Source organism: Rhinolophus sinicus, chromosome 3 (genome assembly GCF_057876585.1).
Source record: "Rhinolophus sinicus isolate RSI-liver-muscle chromosome 3, RSI-T2T, whole genome shotgun sequence".
NCBI lineage: Eukaryota > Metazoa > Chordata > Mammalia > Chiroptera > Rhinolophidae > Rhinolophus > Rhinolophus sinicus.
In genome coordinates, this window is record NC_142503.1 from 59514029 (window position 1) to 59527859 (window position 13831).

General features: G+C 35.0%; 1 protein-coding gene across 1 annotated transcript in view; it reads left to right on the plus strand.

Moving 5' to 3' along the window:
* Positions 1–13831, plus strand: part of ADGRV1 (adhesion G protein-coupled receptor V1) — a 503930-nt gene that overhangs the window by 82947 nt on the left and 407152 nt on the right. The window contains exons 22-25 of the mRNA XM_019734240.3: positions 3561–3737; positions 6610–6790; positions 7699–7901; positions 11509–11638. Coding sequence (XP_019589799.3) covers positions 3561–3737; positions 6610–6790; positions 7699–7901; positions 11509–11638 — 691 coding nt within the window. The remainder of the gene's footprint in view (positions 1–3560; positions 3738–6609; positions 6791–7698; positions 7902–11508; positions 11639–13831) is intronic.

Sequence of the window (13831 nt, forward strand, 5' to 3'; positions counted from 1 at the left end):
ACATTAGATGCAGATAAGAGTGGATGGTAACACACGTGCTAAACTGAGGTAATTGGTAGATGTTTAAGGGGTGTGTGTGTGTTTGTGTATTCCTACATAGCTTGTTTCAAGTGGTTACAGTTTTCTGTGTTCACCATGTTTCTAGTGATAAAATCACAAATAAGTAAATGTGAAATCCATGTTGTGTTAAAAGTCCTCTCTGATAGATCAGTTGCGTTGGAACAAGTTCATGATTTCAAAACCAGTGTTAGAGCAGAACTGACTTGTATTTGGTCCTCTTCTGTCCATCTATGCTTACTTCTCTGTTGTTTTATCTAGTCTTTAAATACCATTTTTATAATTCTGTATTTATATACCATTTGTCATGGGCTTACGTACCATTTATATATTGATGCCTCCAAAATTTGCAATGTTAATCTTGGCTTCTACAAAATTCCAGACTCATTTCTCCAGCTGCCTACTTGACACATCTCTTGGATATTTAATAGATATTTCAAACTGGACATATTTAAAACTAAACTCTTTTACCTTTACCCTTAAACCTGTTACTAACTGATGGGGGAGGAAAAATCAAGCCTGCCTCAAAGCCTATTGTCTATCAAACCTGACCCGGCTTACGTGTTGGTTCTTGCTGAATGTGGGCTGCTACCACTCTACTGCTCCATTCAGGAGTGGCTCTGAAGGACAAGGGCAGAGCTATGAACAGACCACTTAGCCATTCATCTTATGTGGAGGGAGAAATGATTTGAAGTATGAAGATAGTTTATCTCTGAACAGAGCTAATGATGTAGTGGATCAGTCTGGGAGAATCAAATCTAGAGACGAGGAAGTTTGGGGAAGAGTCATGTGAATAGACCACTGGGAGTGTAAACTAACTATGAGGGGGCATTTCCCGAAAGTCTCTCAACAACCAGGAAGTTAGGATGAGGCATTGACTAGCTGTTAGCGGATTCCTCCACCACCACAAAACCATCAAATGAGTGATGCTAGTAATCGAGACTAGGTTTTGGCCTGTGATATCACGTGGCTGCCTCTTACCAAGACTGATCTAGCAACTGTTGCTCCTGTATGTCCAAACAGCAAGTAGCAAAGAGCAAAGCTAAGTACTTTTCAATGTGCTGTTAAGTGGCAGGTTGATCCCAATCAGTCCCTTTTACTCCAGGGCGGCTGGGGGGGACGGGGGAGGGGGGCAGCAACTCATTATTATTGGAATTAATCCTTTAGCTAATGAGTTTATCTTCCTAGTACCTCTGCCATACCATCTGAATGAATTCCCATTGTATCCACGGGGGACCCGCATCATATTACCTGAAAGGGACTTGTAATTTGTGAAGGAGGTGTAACAATGCGCACAGTCATAGGATTCCCTGACTTTACCATATATCACATAACCTGTAGCAGCTGGCCTAGTGTAACAATGGGATTGCCGGATAAAGACTCAGCCATGGTGCCAGCTCAGGGACATCTTGTAGGTTTGGGATGTTGTCCTCCATATGTGTATCCAGTGACTGATATCTGGTCCTGTGTCCCCAATAATTAGACCATATGGGCTCAGGAAGTAAGGGATGAAAGTAAAACTAGCCCTTTTCCCTCACTCCCAGTGGCCCTCTGCCAGAATTTGTGTTTCCTGCTCCCATGCTCTAGGCTCCACTGGATTAGAAGTTCTGGTTCTGGCTGGGTCTGAGGATGTCCAACAGGAGACACACTGAGGGCTTCACTGAACAGTCACTTGGTCATTTGGGGCTTCACATGCCAGTGGACTGGCAGGTAAATAAGGGAGTTACAGTATTGCCCCAGGGGTGCTTGATCGTGTTTTTTATGAGGCTCTAGGGCTGCTACACTTGGGAGTAGGAGCGCTGTGCTCAGTGAAACTTGGGGGACTTACTGGTACGTCTGGTGTTTCCATGCTCATTGATAACTGTTTTAACTCTTGTCTGTTTGTAGACAAATTTCAAACCTGATCTCTCTAACCCTAATCTTGGCATTGAAATGGCTTTATTAAATTCTGATGAATGGTGCTTATGATTGACATGAAAAACATATTAAGATTTGTATTTTGAGATCTATTCAGTTTTAGTTTTTTTCTATAAATTGTTTGCTAACATAAAAATAAAATTAAATCGAGAGACTGAGAATTTAAGAGTGTGAAGACGTTATTCTAAAAGGTATTACAACTTCTTTCTCCATATAATTGTTTAGATAAAAATGTTTTCCACATAGCAAGCACACACATGTGTATATACATACGTATACAGTTGGCCCTGCATCTCTGTGGATTTTGTATCCATGGATTCAACCAACTGTGAATTGAAAATGTTTGAAAAAAAAGTTATGTTGTTGCTGACAAGTACTGTGTCGTAGCCCAAAGTCGTAGTAGGCCTATAATGGTTGTGTCTGTACTGAACACGTACAGACTTTGTTATCTTATTATTATTCCCTAAGCAATACAGTAGCATTTACATTGTGTTAGATGTCATAAATAATCTACAGATGATTTAAAGTATGCAGGAGAATATGTGCTCCACTATTTTGTTTATTTATTTATTTAAAGATTTTTATTCCAATATAGCTAACATATTAGTTTCAGGTGTATATAATAGTTATTCAACATTTATATACCTAAAGAAGTGATCACCATGTTAAGTCCATCAACCTTCTGACACCATACCATGCTATTACAATATTATTGACTATATTCCCCATGCTGTACATTACATCCCAACGACTTGTTTTATACCTGGAAATTTGAACCTCTTATTCCCCTTCACTTTACCCCCCACACACACATCTTTTTTTTTTTTTTTTCAATTTTAGTTGACATTCAATGTTGTATTTAAGTGTACAGCATTATGGTTAGACATTTATATCATTTAAGATGTGATTTGAGCATCTGTAGATTTTGGTATCCATGAAGGGAACCAGTATGTTGAAGATACCGAGGGATGACTGTACTTATATATGACAAAAATATCAAAAATATATTAAGCATGGCATAAATGTCCTCTTTGACCTGACTGTTGGCTCCCCACCAGGCATTTCTCAAGGCTCTCCCCACTTGGCACTTAATACCACCCTCAAAATGATTTCACCAGGTCCACTCGATTACATCGTATGTTTATGCCTAGAATGTTCTCCCTGATGTCATGTTCCAGTTTCTGACCCCAATTGTCTTGTTTGTGCTGAACTCATTAAAAAATTTGAGCGTGTCTTCCTTTTTAGACTTATCTAGAGAAAGAACTCTTTTTTTTTTTCAATCTTTTGTAACCATAGCGTCTAGTACAGTGTTGGGCACACGGGAGGTATCGGTGAATGAACTACATGTACAGTTAACTGATTATCATTCTTATTGCTTTTTTTCCTCTATAAAAGAATGAGAGAAAAATAAATAGTTGTAAATATTTTTTAGCAGTCAAAATATATCTGGAGGGATATTGAGGCCTTCTAAGAGTGGTAGAAAGTTGTAGAATTAAGGTTATGATAAAAGGATTTCATGAAAGCTTGTAATTTTATCACTGATTTGAATTGGTATGTAACTATAAATAATTTCTATTCAATTTTAGATTGCAGAGGAGGGATCTACCATTTCATGTGTGGTGGAGCGAAGCAGAGGAGCTCTGGATTTTGTGCATGTTTTTTACACCATCTCACAGATCGAATCTGATGGCATTAATTACCATGTTGATGATTTTGCTAATTCCAGTGGATCTATCACATTCCTTCCTTGGCAGAGATCAGAGGTGAACCCTACCTTCTTTGTTTCTTTGAAAACCTCCTAGAAAGCTTTTTCTGATCTGTTTGTTCTGTAATTTATTTGCAGCTTCTTGCTGTTTAAGCAATTTTAAATATTTAGACAATTAGGTATATATCATAGTATAAAATATTTTTGCATTTATTTTGCAAAAGAAAAACTAAGGATTTTGAATCATGTGTGTTACAGTTTTAACTGTTCTTTAATCCCAATATAATAAAAATGGTATATATTGGAGGTTTATTATTGTGGTTTATTTGGTTATTATTTATGGAATGGGAAACTGCAGAATTCTTAATGGTACTCTTTCAGTCAGCCAATGAGAAATTCTTATAACTACAATCTCATTCTATTTTTAAATTTGAAAAATGGGGTAATTTTTCTTTGTTTTGAAAGTATAAGTGATCTCCCATTTTATCAAAAACTTTCCATGAACCATGATCTCATTTCTGTATAGATACTACAGAAATAAATGACTCTTTGTAAGTGAAGTTGGGATGAGAACTGTTCCTACATCAGAATGTTTTTTGCATTATTTCAGTCTATCATGTTGGACTATTCATCTCAGTATAATTTTTCATTAAAAAAGGAAATAGCTAATAGGTCATCAGGGATAAATAGTAAAATAACTTCAGACTTGCCAATATAATCTTTAAGGAAATTTCTCAGGGATTTAGGAGTTAATTAATTGGGTGAAAAAGATAAAATTGAGGGAAGATTTTTAAATGTTCTTAACATTTAAAAAGTTAAAGCTAAAGAAGAGTGATCAAATCTCCATAATTTGGGGGAAGAAGGGAACAAATTAAATAGTTTATAACAAAAGTTCCCCAATAACAGTCTGTAGTAGATCCATGATAACTATTTCACTGGTCTTTAGTAAAATAAGGAAAATTAGGACAATGAGTAAGTTTTCATAAGGCTAACATTATTCAATTTAAAGGATTATATTCTGATGTTGTCTTTCTTACTACTTTTTTGGATTTAAAGTTATCTTTCTTTTATCATGCAATACTGATAGTATGTGGAAATATTTTAATGTTACTATTTGGAAAACAGAGTTGATCCACCAAATTTTGAAAATTTACCAACTGTGGAATAAAGATATAATTGGAAATCATTATTTTATAAAGTAGATTCATATATATTTTGGAAAAGATGAGAGTTAATAAAATTATGGTCAGGACAATAGTTGTATATGCTCCTGTGAAGATTTATTTAAAATATTTCCTTCTATAATTTTTTTAATTAAAAAGTATTTAAAGCTACAGTAAAAAGATTGAAGAGTGGTGTCGGTTTATAGCACTATGCCTGCTAAATCCACATTAGCCTGTATCTTACAAAGCATGTGGCTGAATATGAGATGTCTGTTCATGCTCCATGACTGATTTCTAGCACAAACAGCAGTAATGTGGCCTCCACTTTGCTACTGCCTTCCAGATATCTGGAGAATCTATCTTATTGAATATACTTAAGTCATGTCTAGAAACTTAGCTTTAAGGGAGTCTGGAAAGTGTGGTGTGTGTGTGTGTGTGTGTGTATGTGTGTGTTTATTTCGGCAGTACAGGAAAGTGTATTAGAAAGGTGTTTTTCAAGTTTTTTTAAATGGCATATTGGTTGTGAAATCAATTTAGTGACTCATGACCAAGATTTTTAAAATAGAATACGAGTAGAAAATAGCAGAGTTTATAACATAAAGAAGGCAAATATTGTTTTGTGTACTGACTCACCATATGAAATGCATTTATTTATACCTTGATAGAGTCTTTAGTTTCAAACTCTTTTTTCCACTGAAAGGAACGCTTACTTTGGTATGCTTCAACACTTTAAAAAATTACCTGTGGAATGAAGCCCCCCCCCTCTTTTTTTTCACTCATAGCGTAAAAGGTCCTTATTCTCCAACTCTTGATTATCCATCCAAACTTAGTAGTATAATTGCAGTTGCCTGTATGACATATTCTCTCATGCCCCTGTACCTTTGCTAGTGTTGTTTCTTTTACTTGGAATATCTTTTTTCATTATTTACAACTGCAACTGATTCTTAAGACTTGCTTCAAACATGTCTGTTGTAAAACGTTCACCAAGTAGAATTGGTTGTTTACATTGTACATAACTCTATTATGACATGTTTACATTGCACTTTAAATATTTTTCTGTAGATCTTTCTCCTACAATAGATTGTGAGCCTCTTAGGGACTGGGGCCATTTCTAACCCTGTAGATGTCAAAGCATACTTGTTCAATTAATAAAGGAAGAAAAAATTATTTTTTCACTTTAAATTTTGACTTAAATTTTGTAGAGCATGGCTGAGTTACAACTACTTTCTCTCATAACATTTTTGGACATAATTGCTTATGCCAGACTTCAAAGGCCCATTGTGAATCTGTTTTCTAAAATGCTATGAGTACATACTTCAGGCTTTCCTTAAGCAGGAACTAGAGGTGTGTGTTGCCCTTTCTTACAACCCTACCATATCCTATCAGATAACGTGCAGTGCCTCAGTTAGGAACACTATACCCTGAGGTTGCTAACACCGCTGTGTTTCATACAAAGAATACATGATATATCAATATAATATCATATGTGGTATGATGTTAATATACAAATAGGATAGTTTCGACAAAAAATGTTATTGCTTAGCACCCATTATTGTTTAAAGAATTAATTTCACAAACCTCTCTTTCTCTCCCTCTACCACACACTCTTTTCTGCGTTTTAAGGTTTAAGTTTGTATAGAAACCAGTCATGTTAAATATTAACTTCAATTAAATATAATTTAATTGCTCTTTTATTTTCCTCTAGTAAGTGGTAAATAACTTATACATGCCTCGTTGCTTAATTCCTCTGGATTTTCATACTTATAGGTCCTGAATATATATGTTCTTGATGATGGTATTCCTGAGCTTAATGAGTATTTCCGTGTGACATTGGTTTCTGCAATTCCTGGAGATGGGAAATTAGGTTCAACTCCCATCAGTGGTGCAAGCATAGATCCTGAAAAGGAAACAACGGATATCACCATCAAAGCTAGTGATCATCCATATGGTAACCAAGCCCTTTTACAAGTATATCCTCTCTTCTGTGGGTGTACTTAGTCTTGTTAAGAAATTCTTAACGGACTTCTGGTACATGGTTGAAGTGGAACTCCTTTAGACCCTCTCATTTCTAAGCTGTTGAACTTCTGAGCTGCCATTTTGAGGTACTTTGTTTATGAAGGTAAATGTAAAGATCAATTTCTGAAGTTTAGTAATATATTTTGAAGTATATGTAGGATTATTTGAGTAAAACTTTCTGTTCATGGCTATCAAAATTTTTTTTTTTAATTTTAAAATGTATCCCTGTGTCATACGTTAATATCTGTTAATTTAAATACTTTGTAATTTATATTTAATTAAGCTTCAAGGAGTTGTTACTGTATGTTTATATTAATTTCTTTTTGTCTTATGCTGAAAAATGATAATTTTCTTAATTGGGGAACTGTTATAGACGTTTGTCCTAATAAACTGAGACTGTTTTCTGCAGTGAAAAGTAATAGCTCTTTTGTAGGAATAAAGCCACAACATCTATTAAAAGTTCTGTGTAAGAAACCTGGGAGACTCTTCAGCTCTGATTTTCATAGTTAAATTTTTAAAAAAATGTATCGCAAATCTTAAATTCAAGAATGAATTCTAGAGAGTCATATATAAGTAAACATTTGATAATATGTACTTTAAAACCTAATCACTGTTCTTTTTATTGATGCTTCTGTTAAAAAAGCTAAAGAAAGCATTTTTAATAGAGACAAGGAAAATTATCATTTTAATTTTTAACATTCTAAAATCTAAACATATTCTGTGTCCCCAGAATTGTATCCTGGTGATCAAAATAATTACACAAGGCTGTTTCAAATGAATAAGACATTCTTCCACAGATAATTGGTGCAAGAATGCCCTGCCTCTCTTTGTATCTACCAGGCTTGCTGCAGTTCTCCGTAGGGCTGCCTCCTCAGCCAGAGGATACAATGACCCTGCCTGCTAGCACTGTTCCACACGTCACTGTGCAGGAGGAAGATGGAGAAGTTAAGTTATTGGTCGTCCGTGCACAAGGACTCCTGGGGAGGGTGATGGTGGAATTTAGAACAGTGTCATTGACGGCATTCAGTCCTGAGGACTACCAGGTAAATCACTTAATACTTCTGAAATGGTATTTGTCCTTGTAAAATGGATACAAGTCTCTTGGAGAATTGGAAGGGACTTGACATGGTACCTGGGACACACTAAACAAAGAAAATAAGCAATGATGGCTTTTTATATTTAAGTAAATTAAAGACTTCAGTCCTTTGAAGCCTGACACTTAAAAAGCTATCATACTGATTTCTCTTGTACATTATATCTGTCATAGGCTTCACTTTGTATTATTTATTTTAATGGTATAGGTTTTGATCAGATATGTTTAAAATTATGTTTCTTACACATTTTAAATCCTCTTGTCTGCATCCATCAAGCAAAACTAAAATTATAAAAAAAATTATATGTTCATGTCTTTTCAATTTTAATATTTTTTTTCCTCCAAGTGAGAAGCAGTATGATACTGGCAAATAAACAGACAAACAAACAAACAGACAAACACACAAGCCAGGCAGCCAGCCTACCATTTGGAATTGGTTTAAATGTGTCTTCTAAATGTGTGGCCTTGGGCAACTCAATCTTTCCTAACTCTAGTTTCCTTATCTGTAAGAGAGAAACAATATTTGCTGAGCAGGATCCTCTGACGATTGATGGCAGTGTTTTAAGTGTCTCGTACTAGACATGGCACCTGTATAGTAACACTCAGCCACTATCTATTCTTACTATCATCAATACTCATATTAAGCAAATGCTCATAATTTCTTCTTGGCTATACTTCTCAAGAAGTATTTTATATCCTTCAATATTTCTGTTATCCCAAAGAATCATTTTTCTTTAAATCCAGTAAGACCCACACAATTGTGCAGCGTTCAGTAATTTGTACAGACTTTTCCTTCCAAACCGCAGAAACCTTGGTTAATTGAATTCAATTAATTTTGTCTGTAGTCCAGTCAGCAAAGTTTTCTCAGGTTTTTTCTTTCTCACACTCTATATCTCTTGTCCTGACATTTATTGTGTCTTTATCTTCTTTGGTATGTAACATATTCCACAATATATTGCAGCTTGGCTTAGTATTGTCCTCTCTGTATTCTCTTAAAGAAATACTTTAGTCCTTATATTGATGGTCTTCAATTTCTAGGTAGTCTGGACTTTCCCACTCTCGAGTTGGATTGCATTTTCTTTAATAACTAGACTAAAACAAAACAAAAACCTACGTTCCCACCCTTCATGACTGTTGGAAGGCTAATACCCTTGTAGACATTTGTGAGGATTTTCAGGGGGGCTTAGATGTCCTATATGTCACTTGTTACCACCTTGAACTATTGCCTTTGCTTATCCCTGAAAACCTAGTAACTTTCGCCTTAACCACTTCTCTATGATACTTCGGCTACCTCTGCTCCATGGTACCACAAAAGTAAGAATTCTTAGGCTGTGTATGTGAGTGTGTGTATTTGATTATGTGAGGGGGAGAGAGGGGAGGTGCCAGCAATGATCGTGTACTGAAAAGGAGGCAACTGAATATCAGATATCACCATTCTTAACCTGATTCTCATATACCAAATTACAGGTGGTCCCCGCCATCCAGATGTTTACTTCCAGATCTTGAGTGAAATTAAACAACTAATTAAAGATTGAATCATAGTTGCGGGAAATATTCAAAGTTGGTACTCTGGGAGAGAGATGGGTGTTGACATAGTCTGGTTAGTCAAGGAGGGATTTATTGGGAAAGTGATGGCTAAACTGAGAGCTCTGAAATTTAAGTAGGAGAAAACTAGACAACTAGATGAAGGGGGAGGAATTACTTGAAACTAGAAAAATGACCCAAATTAAATGGTAAAATGGCCCTAATGTAAGGAAAATCACAGGCTGTCAGAGGAACAGCTAGATGACCCATGTTTCTGGAACCTGGAGAGTTGGTGTGGTGATGAGAGATAAGATATGCAGGGCCTGGATCATACTAGGCCTTACAGATTAGATCACTTTTATTTTGAAAACAAGAAGTTATTGAAATTGTTGTGTATTTATAAGAGGTCATTAGGCTGAACCACAAATAATGGATGAGAAGATACAGACACTGATGTAGAAAGACCAGTAAAAAGTCCTTTTTGTGGAGCAAGGCAAGAAGTAATAGTATCTTGGGCTATGCAGGTAACAGAAGTAGTCGGGCACAAGAAATATTAAGAGTTAAAATGGCAGGATTTGAGGATTGTTTAGTGTGATGGATAAAGCAAAGAGGGTGTCAAAAGTGACTCCCTAGTTCCTGGCATAAGCAACTTCTTACTCTACAATTTAGTGCAGTGGAAAGAATTGGCTAATTTTAAGGGAAGATTATGAATTTAAAAATTCTAAAAAATTTGAAATAAGTATTAATATTTAAATCTGGATATCAGAGATTGGAAGTAGAAATTTGGGAGTTGGGAGCATATAAATGATGTTAAAAACCTAGAGTATAATAGCCTTATCTAGAGAGAAAGCCTAGGGAGGGTCTGATTAACAAGTTTTTATTGATCACAGGAGAATGTTAAAATTGGCAAAGAACACTAAAAGGGATGAGCTGGAAATGTAGGAAAAACAGGAGAATGTGATATCATGGAATACCAGAGAAGAACATGTTTCTAGAACATGAAATGTCCAATTGTGTAAGATTTTGCTAAGGTCAAATAAAATGGTTTCCTAAGACAGTCAAATGTTACTTCTGTTCTTAAGACTTGTAGAATTATTCCATTGGCGACTATACTCCAGGCAAAGTTCATTATTTCCTTTTTAAGCTAATTATATGTCTTTTATACCAGTTGTTATTCTATTTGAATTGTTTTATTACATTTTTACACTTTAGGAATCTTCTTGATGGAGCTAGAGATTTGTCGTAGATGTTTTTGAATTGGAAGCATCAAAAATGGTGCCATGAGCATGCTATATGTTGGATAAATATTTTAAAAAGTTAATAAATAAGTGATTAAGTGAATTGGTACTTGGGTTGTTCAGTTTAGCTTTAAGATCATTAATAGTTTGACAAGATGACATATAGTTAGCTACACAAGCTAACATTAGAAACATTTAAACTACTTTAAAATTTATGCTCATAAATTGAAGGGAAAATTCTTATATAAGAGGTAACAGGAGCGAAAGGGCCTTTGAGTTTGAATAACTGTTCTTCCTGTGGTATGGGAACTTTTCTGATGGGACAGCTATATTATGAATTGCAATTGCAAGTATAATAAAGGTGATTAATGCCCAATGGACTGGTATTTATTATTACTTGAAAAAATTATTAGAATCAAAATGCCGTTATTATTATGCACTCAGTATTTAACTTGCTTAATGATATAAGTTGAGTGGTTCTAAATATACTTGTTCAAGAGAATTCAGTGCATTTCATTGAATTAATTCTTTAGGAATTTTGTGGTTGTCACATTTCTCATTTTCCTGGACTACATTTTTGCTGAATAGGCAAATAAGAGAAATAAAAATTTATCGATGTTAGTTAGTTGGAGAATATTTATTTGGAATTTAAAAAACACTTATGTGTTTTCAATTTTATATTTATGTTCTGCTTCAGTATTTGTAATTATTTGGGACATAGTAAAAATTTCATTTTGCACATTCATATACAGACTAATTATAATCTAATGGAAAAATCTTTTATTTGTATTTCAGAGTGTTGCCGGAACCTTAGAATTTCAACCAGGAGAAAGATATAAATACATTTCTGTTAACATCACTGATAATTCTATCCCTGAATTGGAAAAGTCTTTTAAAGCTGAGTTGTTAAACCCAGAGGGAGGAGGTAAGACTGGTGACTCAAAAATATAAAATATTTGTTTCTCTACCCACTGTGATGATTGTAGATTCTATTAAAGAAATACATTTCTTTCATGTCACTATTTTTAATAAATGAGTGAATTACTAGTTTTGGGAAAGAAGAGCCTGAAAGTTAATAATTGCTTAAGATAAATGGTAGACAATTTCTGATGTATCGTCCCTTTCTTAGTAAAAAGAAAATTTTCATCTCTATACATCAGTTTAGAATATTAGTTTTAGAAATTAATCATCAACTCATGGTTTTATTTACATATTCTTTTGCTGTGAGGTTTGGTTAATTCTGAGCTACTATCTCTATTGTTTGTTGTAAGGACACCACCTACTGTGGTGTTTTTTTCCCCTTTTATTACCCATTGTTTTTTTTCCTTAAGTAGATGTGCTTTTAGAATGAAGTAGGGTAATTGTACTGAATCACCAAATTATAGTGGTCAGTTATAGTCACCTCTCTCCTTTCTTCCTTTTTTTCAATTTTTCAAAGTAGCTTCTTTAGAGTTTTCTCCAGGTGTAGCCCAGGTAAAAACTAATCCTTTTGGATAACCTATAATGAAGTGATTATCAATGAAAGAGGTCAGCAATATCTTATCCTCAATTCTGATATTCAGAAAGCTCCTATTATCAAAGATTTTTGAGTCAAAATCCATTTCATGGCCAAACTCATCTGCATTGAAGAGATGCTACTTATAATCTTTATTTATGCCACTTAGTTTATTTATATATGTTTCCTTGCAGAAATATTAAATGTGTTTGATTATCAGGTGCTAGTGGGGATATTGTAGACTACATGTGATATGTACCATATTACCTTTATAAAGAAATTAGTTGGTATGATATTCATCAGGACAGTTTCTTCCATTGTCTTATTATCTTCATGTTTTGATGAAGAAAATCATAGTACTGTATAAGCCATGCACAAGGACAGATTGGGTAGGACAAAAAAATTAAGATTATTAAGGTTATCTTTAAGAATGTAATGAGACTTTGGGTTAAGTGTGCCACATTTCCCCAAGTTTCCCTTCCCTGTGTTCCCAAAGTGCAGGTGAAAGCAAAGGAGGCCAAGCCAGGGAAATGATTAAATGACACCACATGATTAAATGACACCACATGGTTGACTGCATAAAACAGTAAAAATATGCTGGATGACCTGTCTGGTGGGTGGCATGTAATAATACCAGGTTTGCTTGTCCTCTAGAGACAAGTCCTCAGATCTTCAAATCATTATTTTCATGACAGAACTTCATTAATCAAAGGTCACTATAAATTATTTGAAAAGTTAGTCTTTGTAACATTTATATCTAAAAATACTTATATAATTCAGAAGATGTTAGTGATCATTACCTAATATTGATTAATAAGGGACATCAAATATTTTTCAGGAATAATATTTGTGACGTTGTGAGACTTTTGATTTTGTGCAGAAATATTTTCCCATATCTTTATAATATGCATTGCTGTGTATTCATTGGGCATGAATACTCATTTGGAAACCAGTCTTATAGTTTCTTGCTAAACAGTGGTGGCGGAGAATCCGATTCTCTCCCCGTGAAGTGAGTTGGGATTAGAGGTAAAGGCATCTAGACACTGGCCTCTACTCCTTGAGTCATAGCCTTGGGCCGCCTAAGAAATGAAATAACTTGTAGAGCTAAATTCTTCTGAGTCAAGGGAGCAACTCTTATCCCATACTCTTTTGTCTATAAAGCTGATTCCATATAAGATAGCCACCTAAATAGATATTTTGTGCTAGCCAGAGTACATTGCTGTTGAACTTCACTCCTCTTTCTCACAACTTGTGGATGATGGGGGCAAAGCCATACACTGGATAGCCTCTGCAATCCATTTTGCCTCTTAAGTTTCTAAGATGATTTCGAGTTTCGGGTGCCATAACATTTTTGTCTGGTATATCCCAGTCCTATCAAGGGGAATGGAAGAGCAGAGCAGATATTAAAGTAGCATGCCAGTCAAGGGTACCAGGCGAAGCTCATTCGTGTGGATATGGCCTTGCTTCTCCTAGCCCTGTTCTCCATTGCCACCATCACTGCCCTTCCTGTCTTCACTGTTTGCAAACATTTGATAAAATAATGGTTGGGGGATAGCATGTATTGGAAGTGAAGGTAAAACCACTTTCTCTTTATGATAATCCTTATATATTGCCTTATAATTT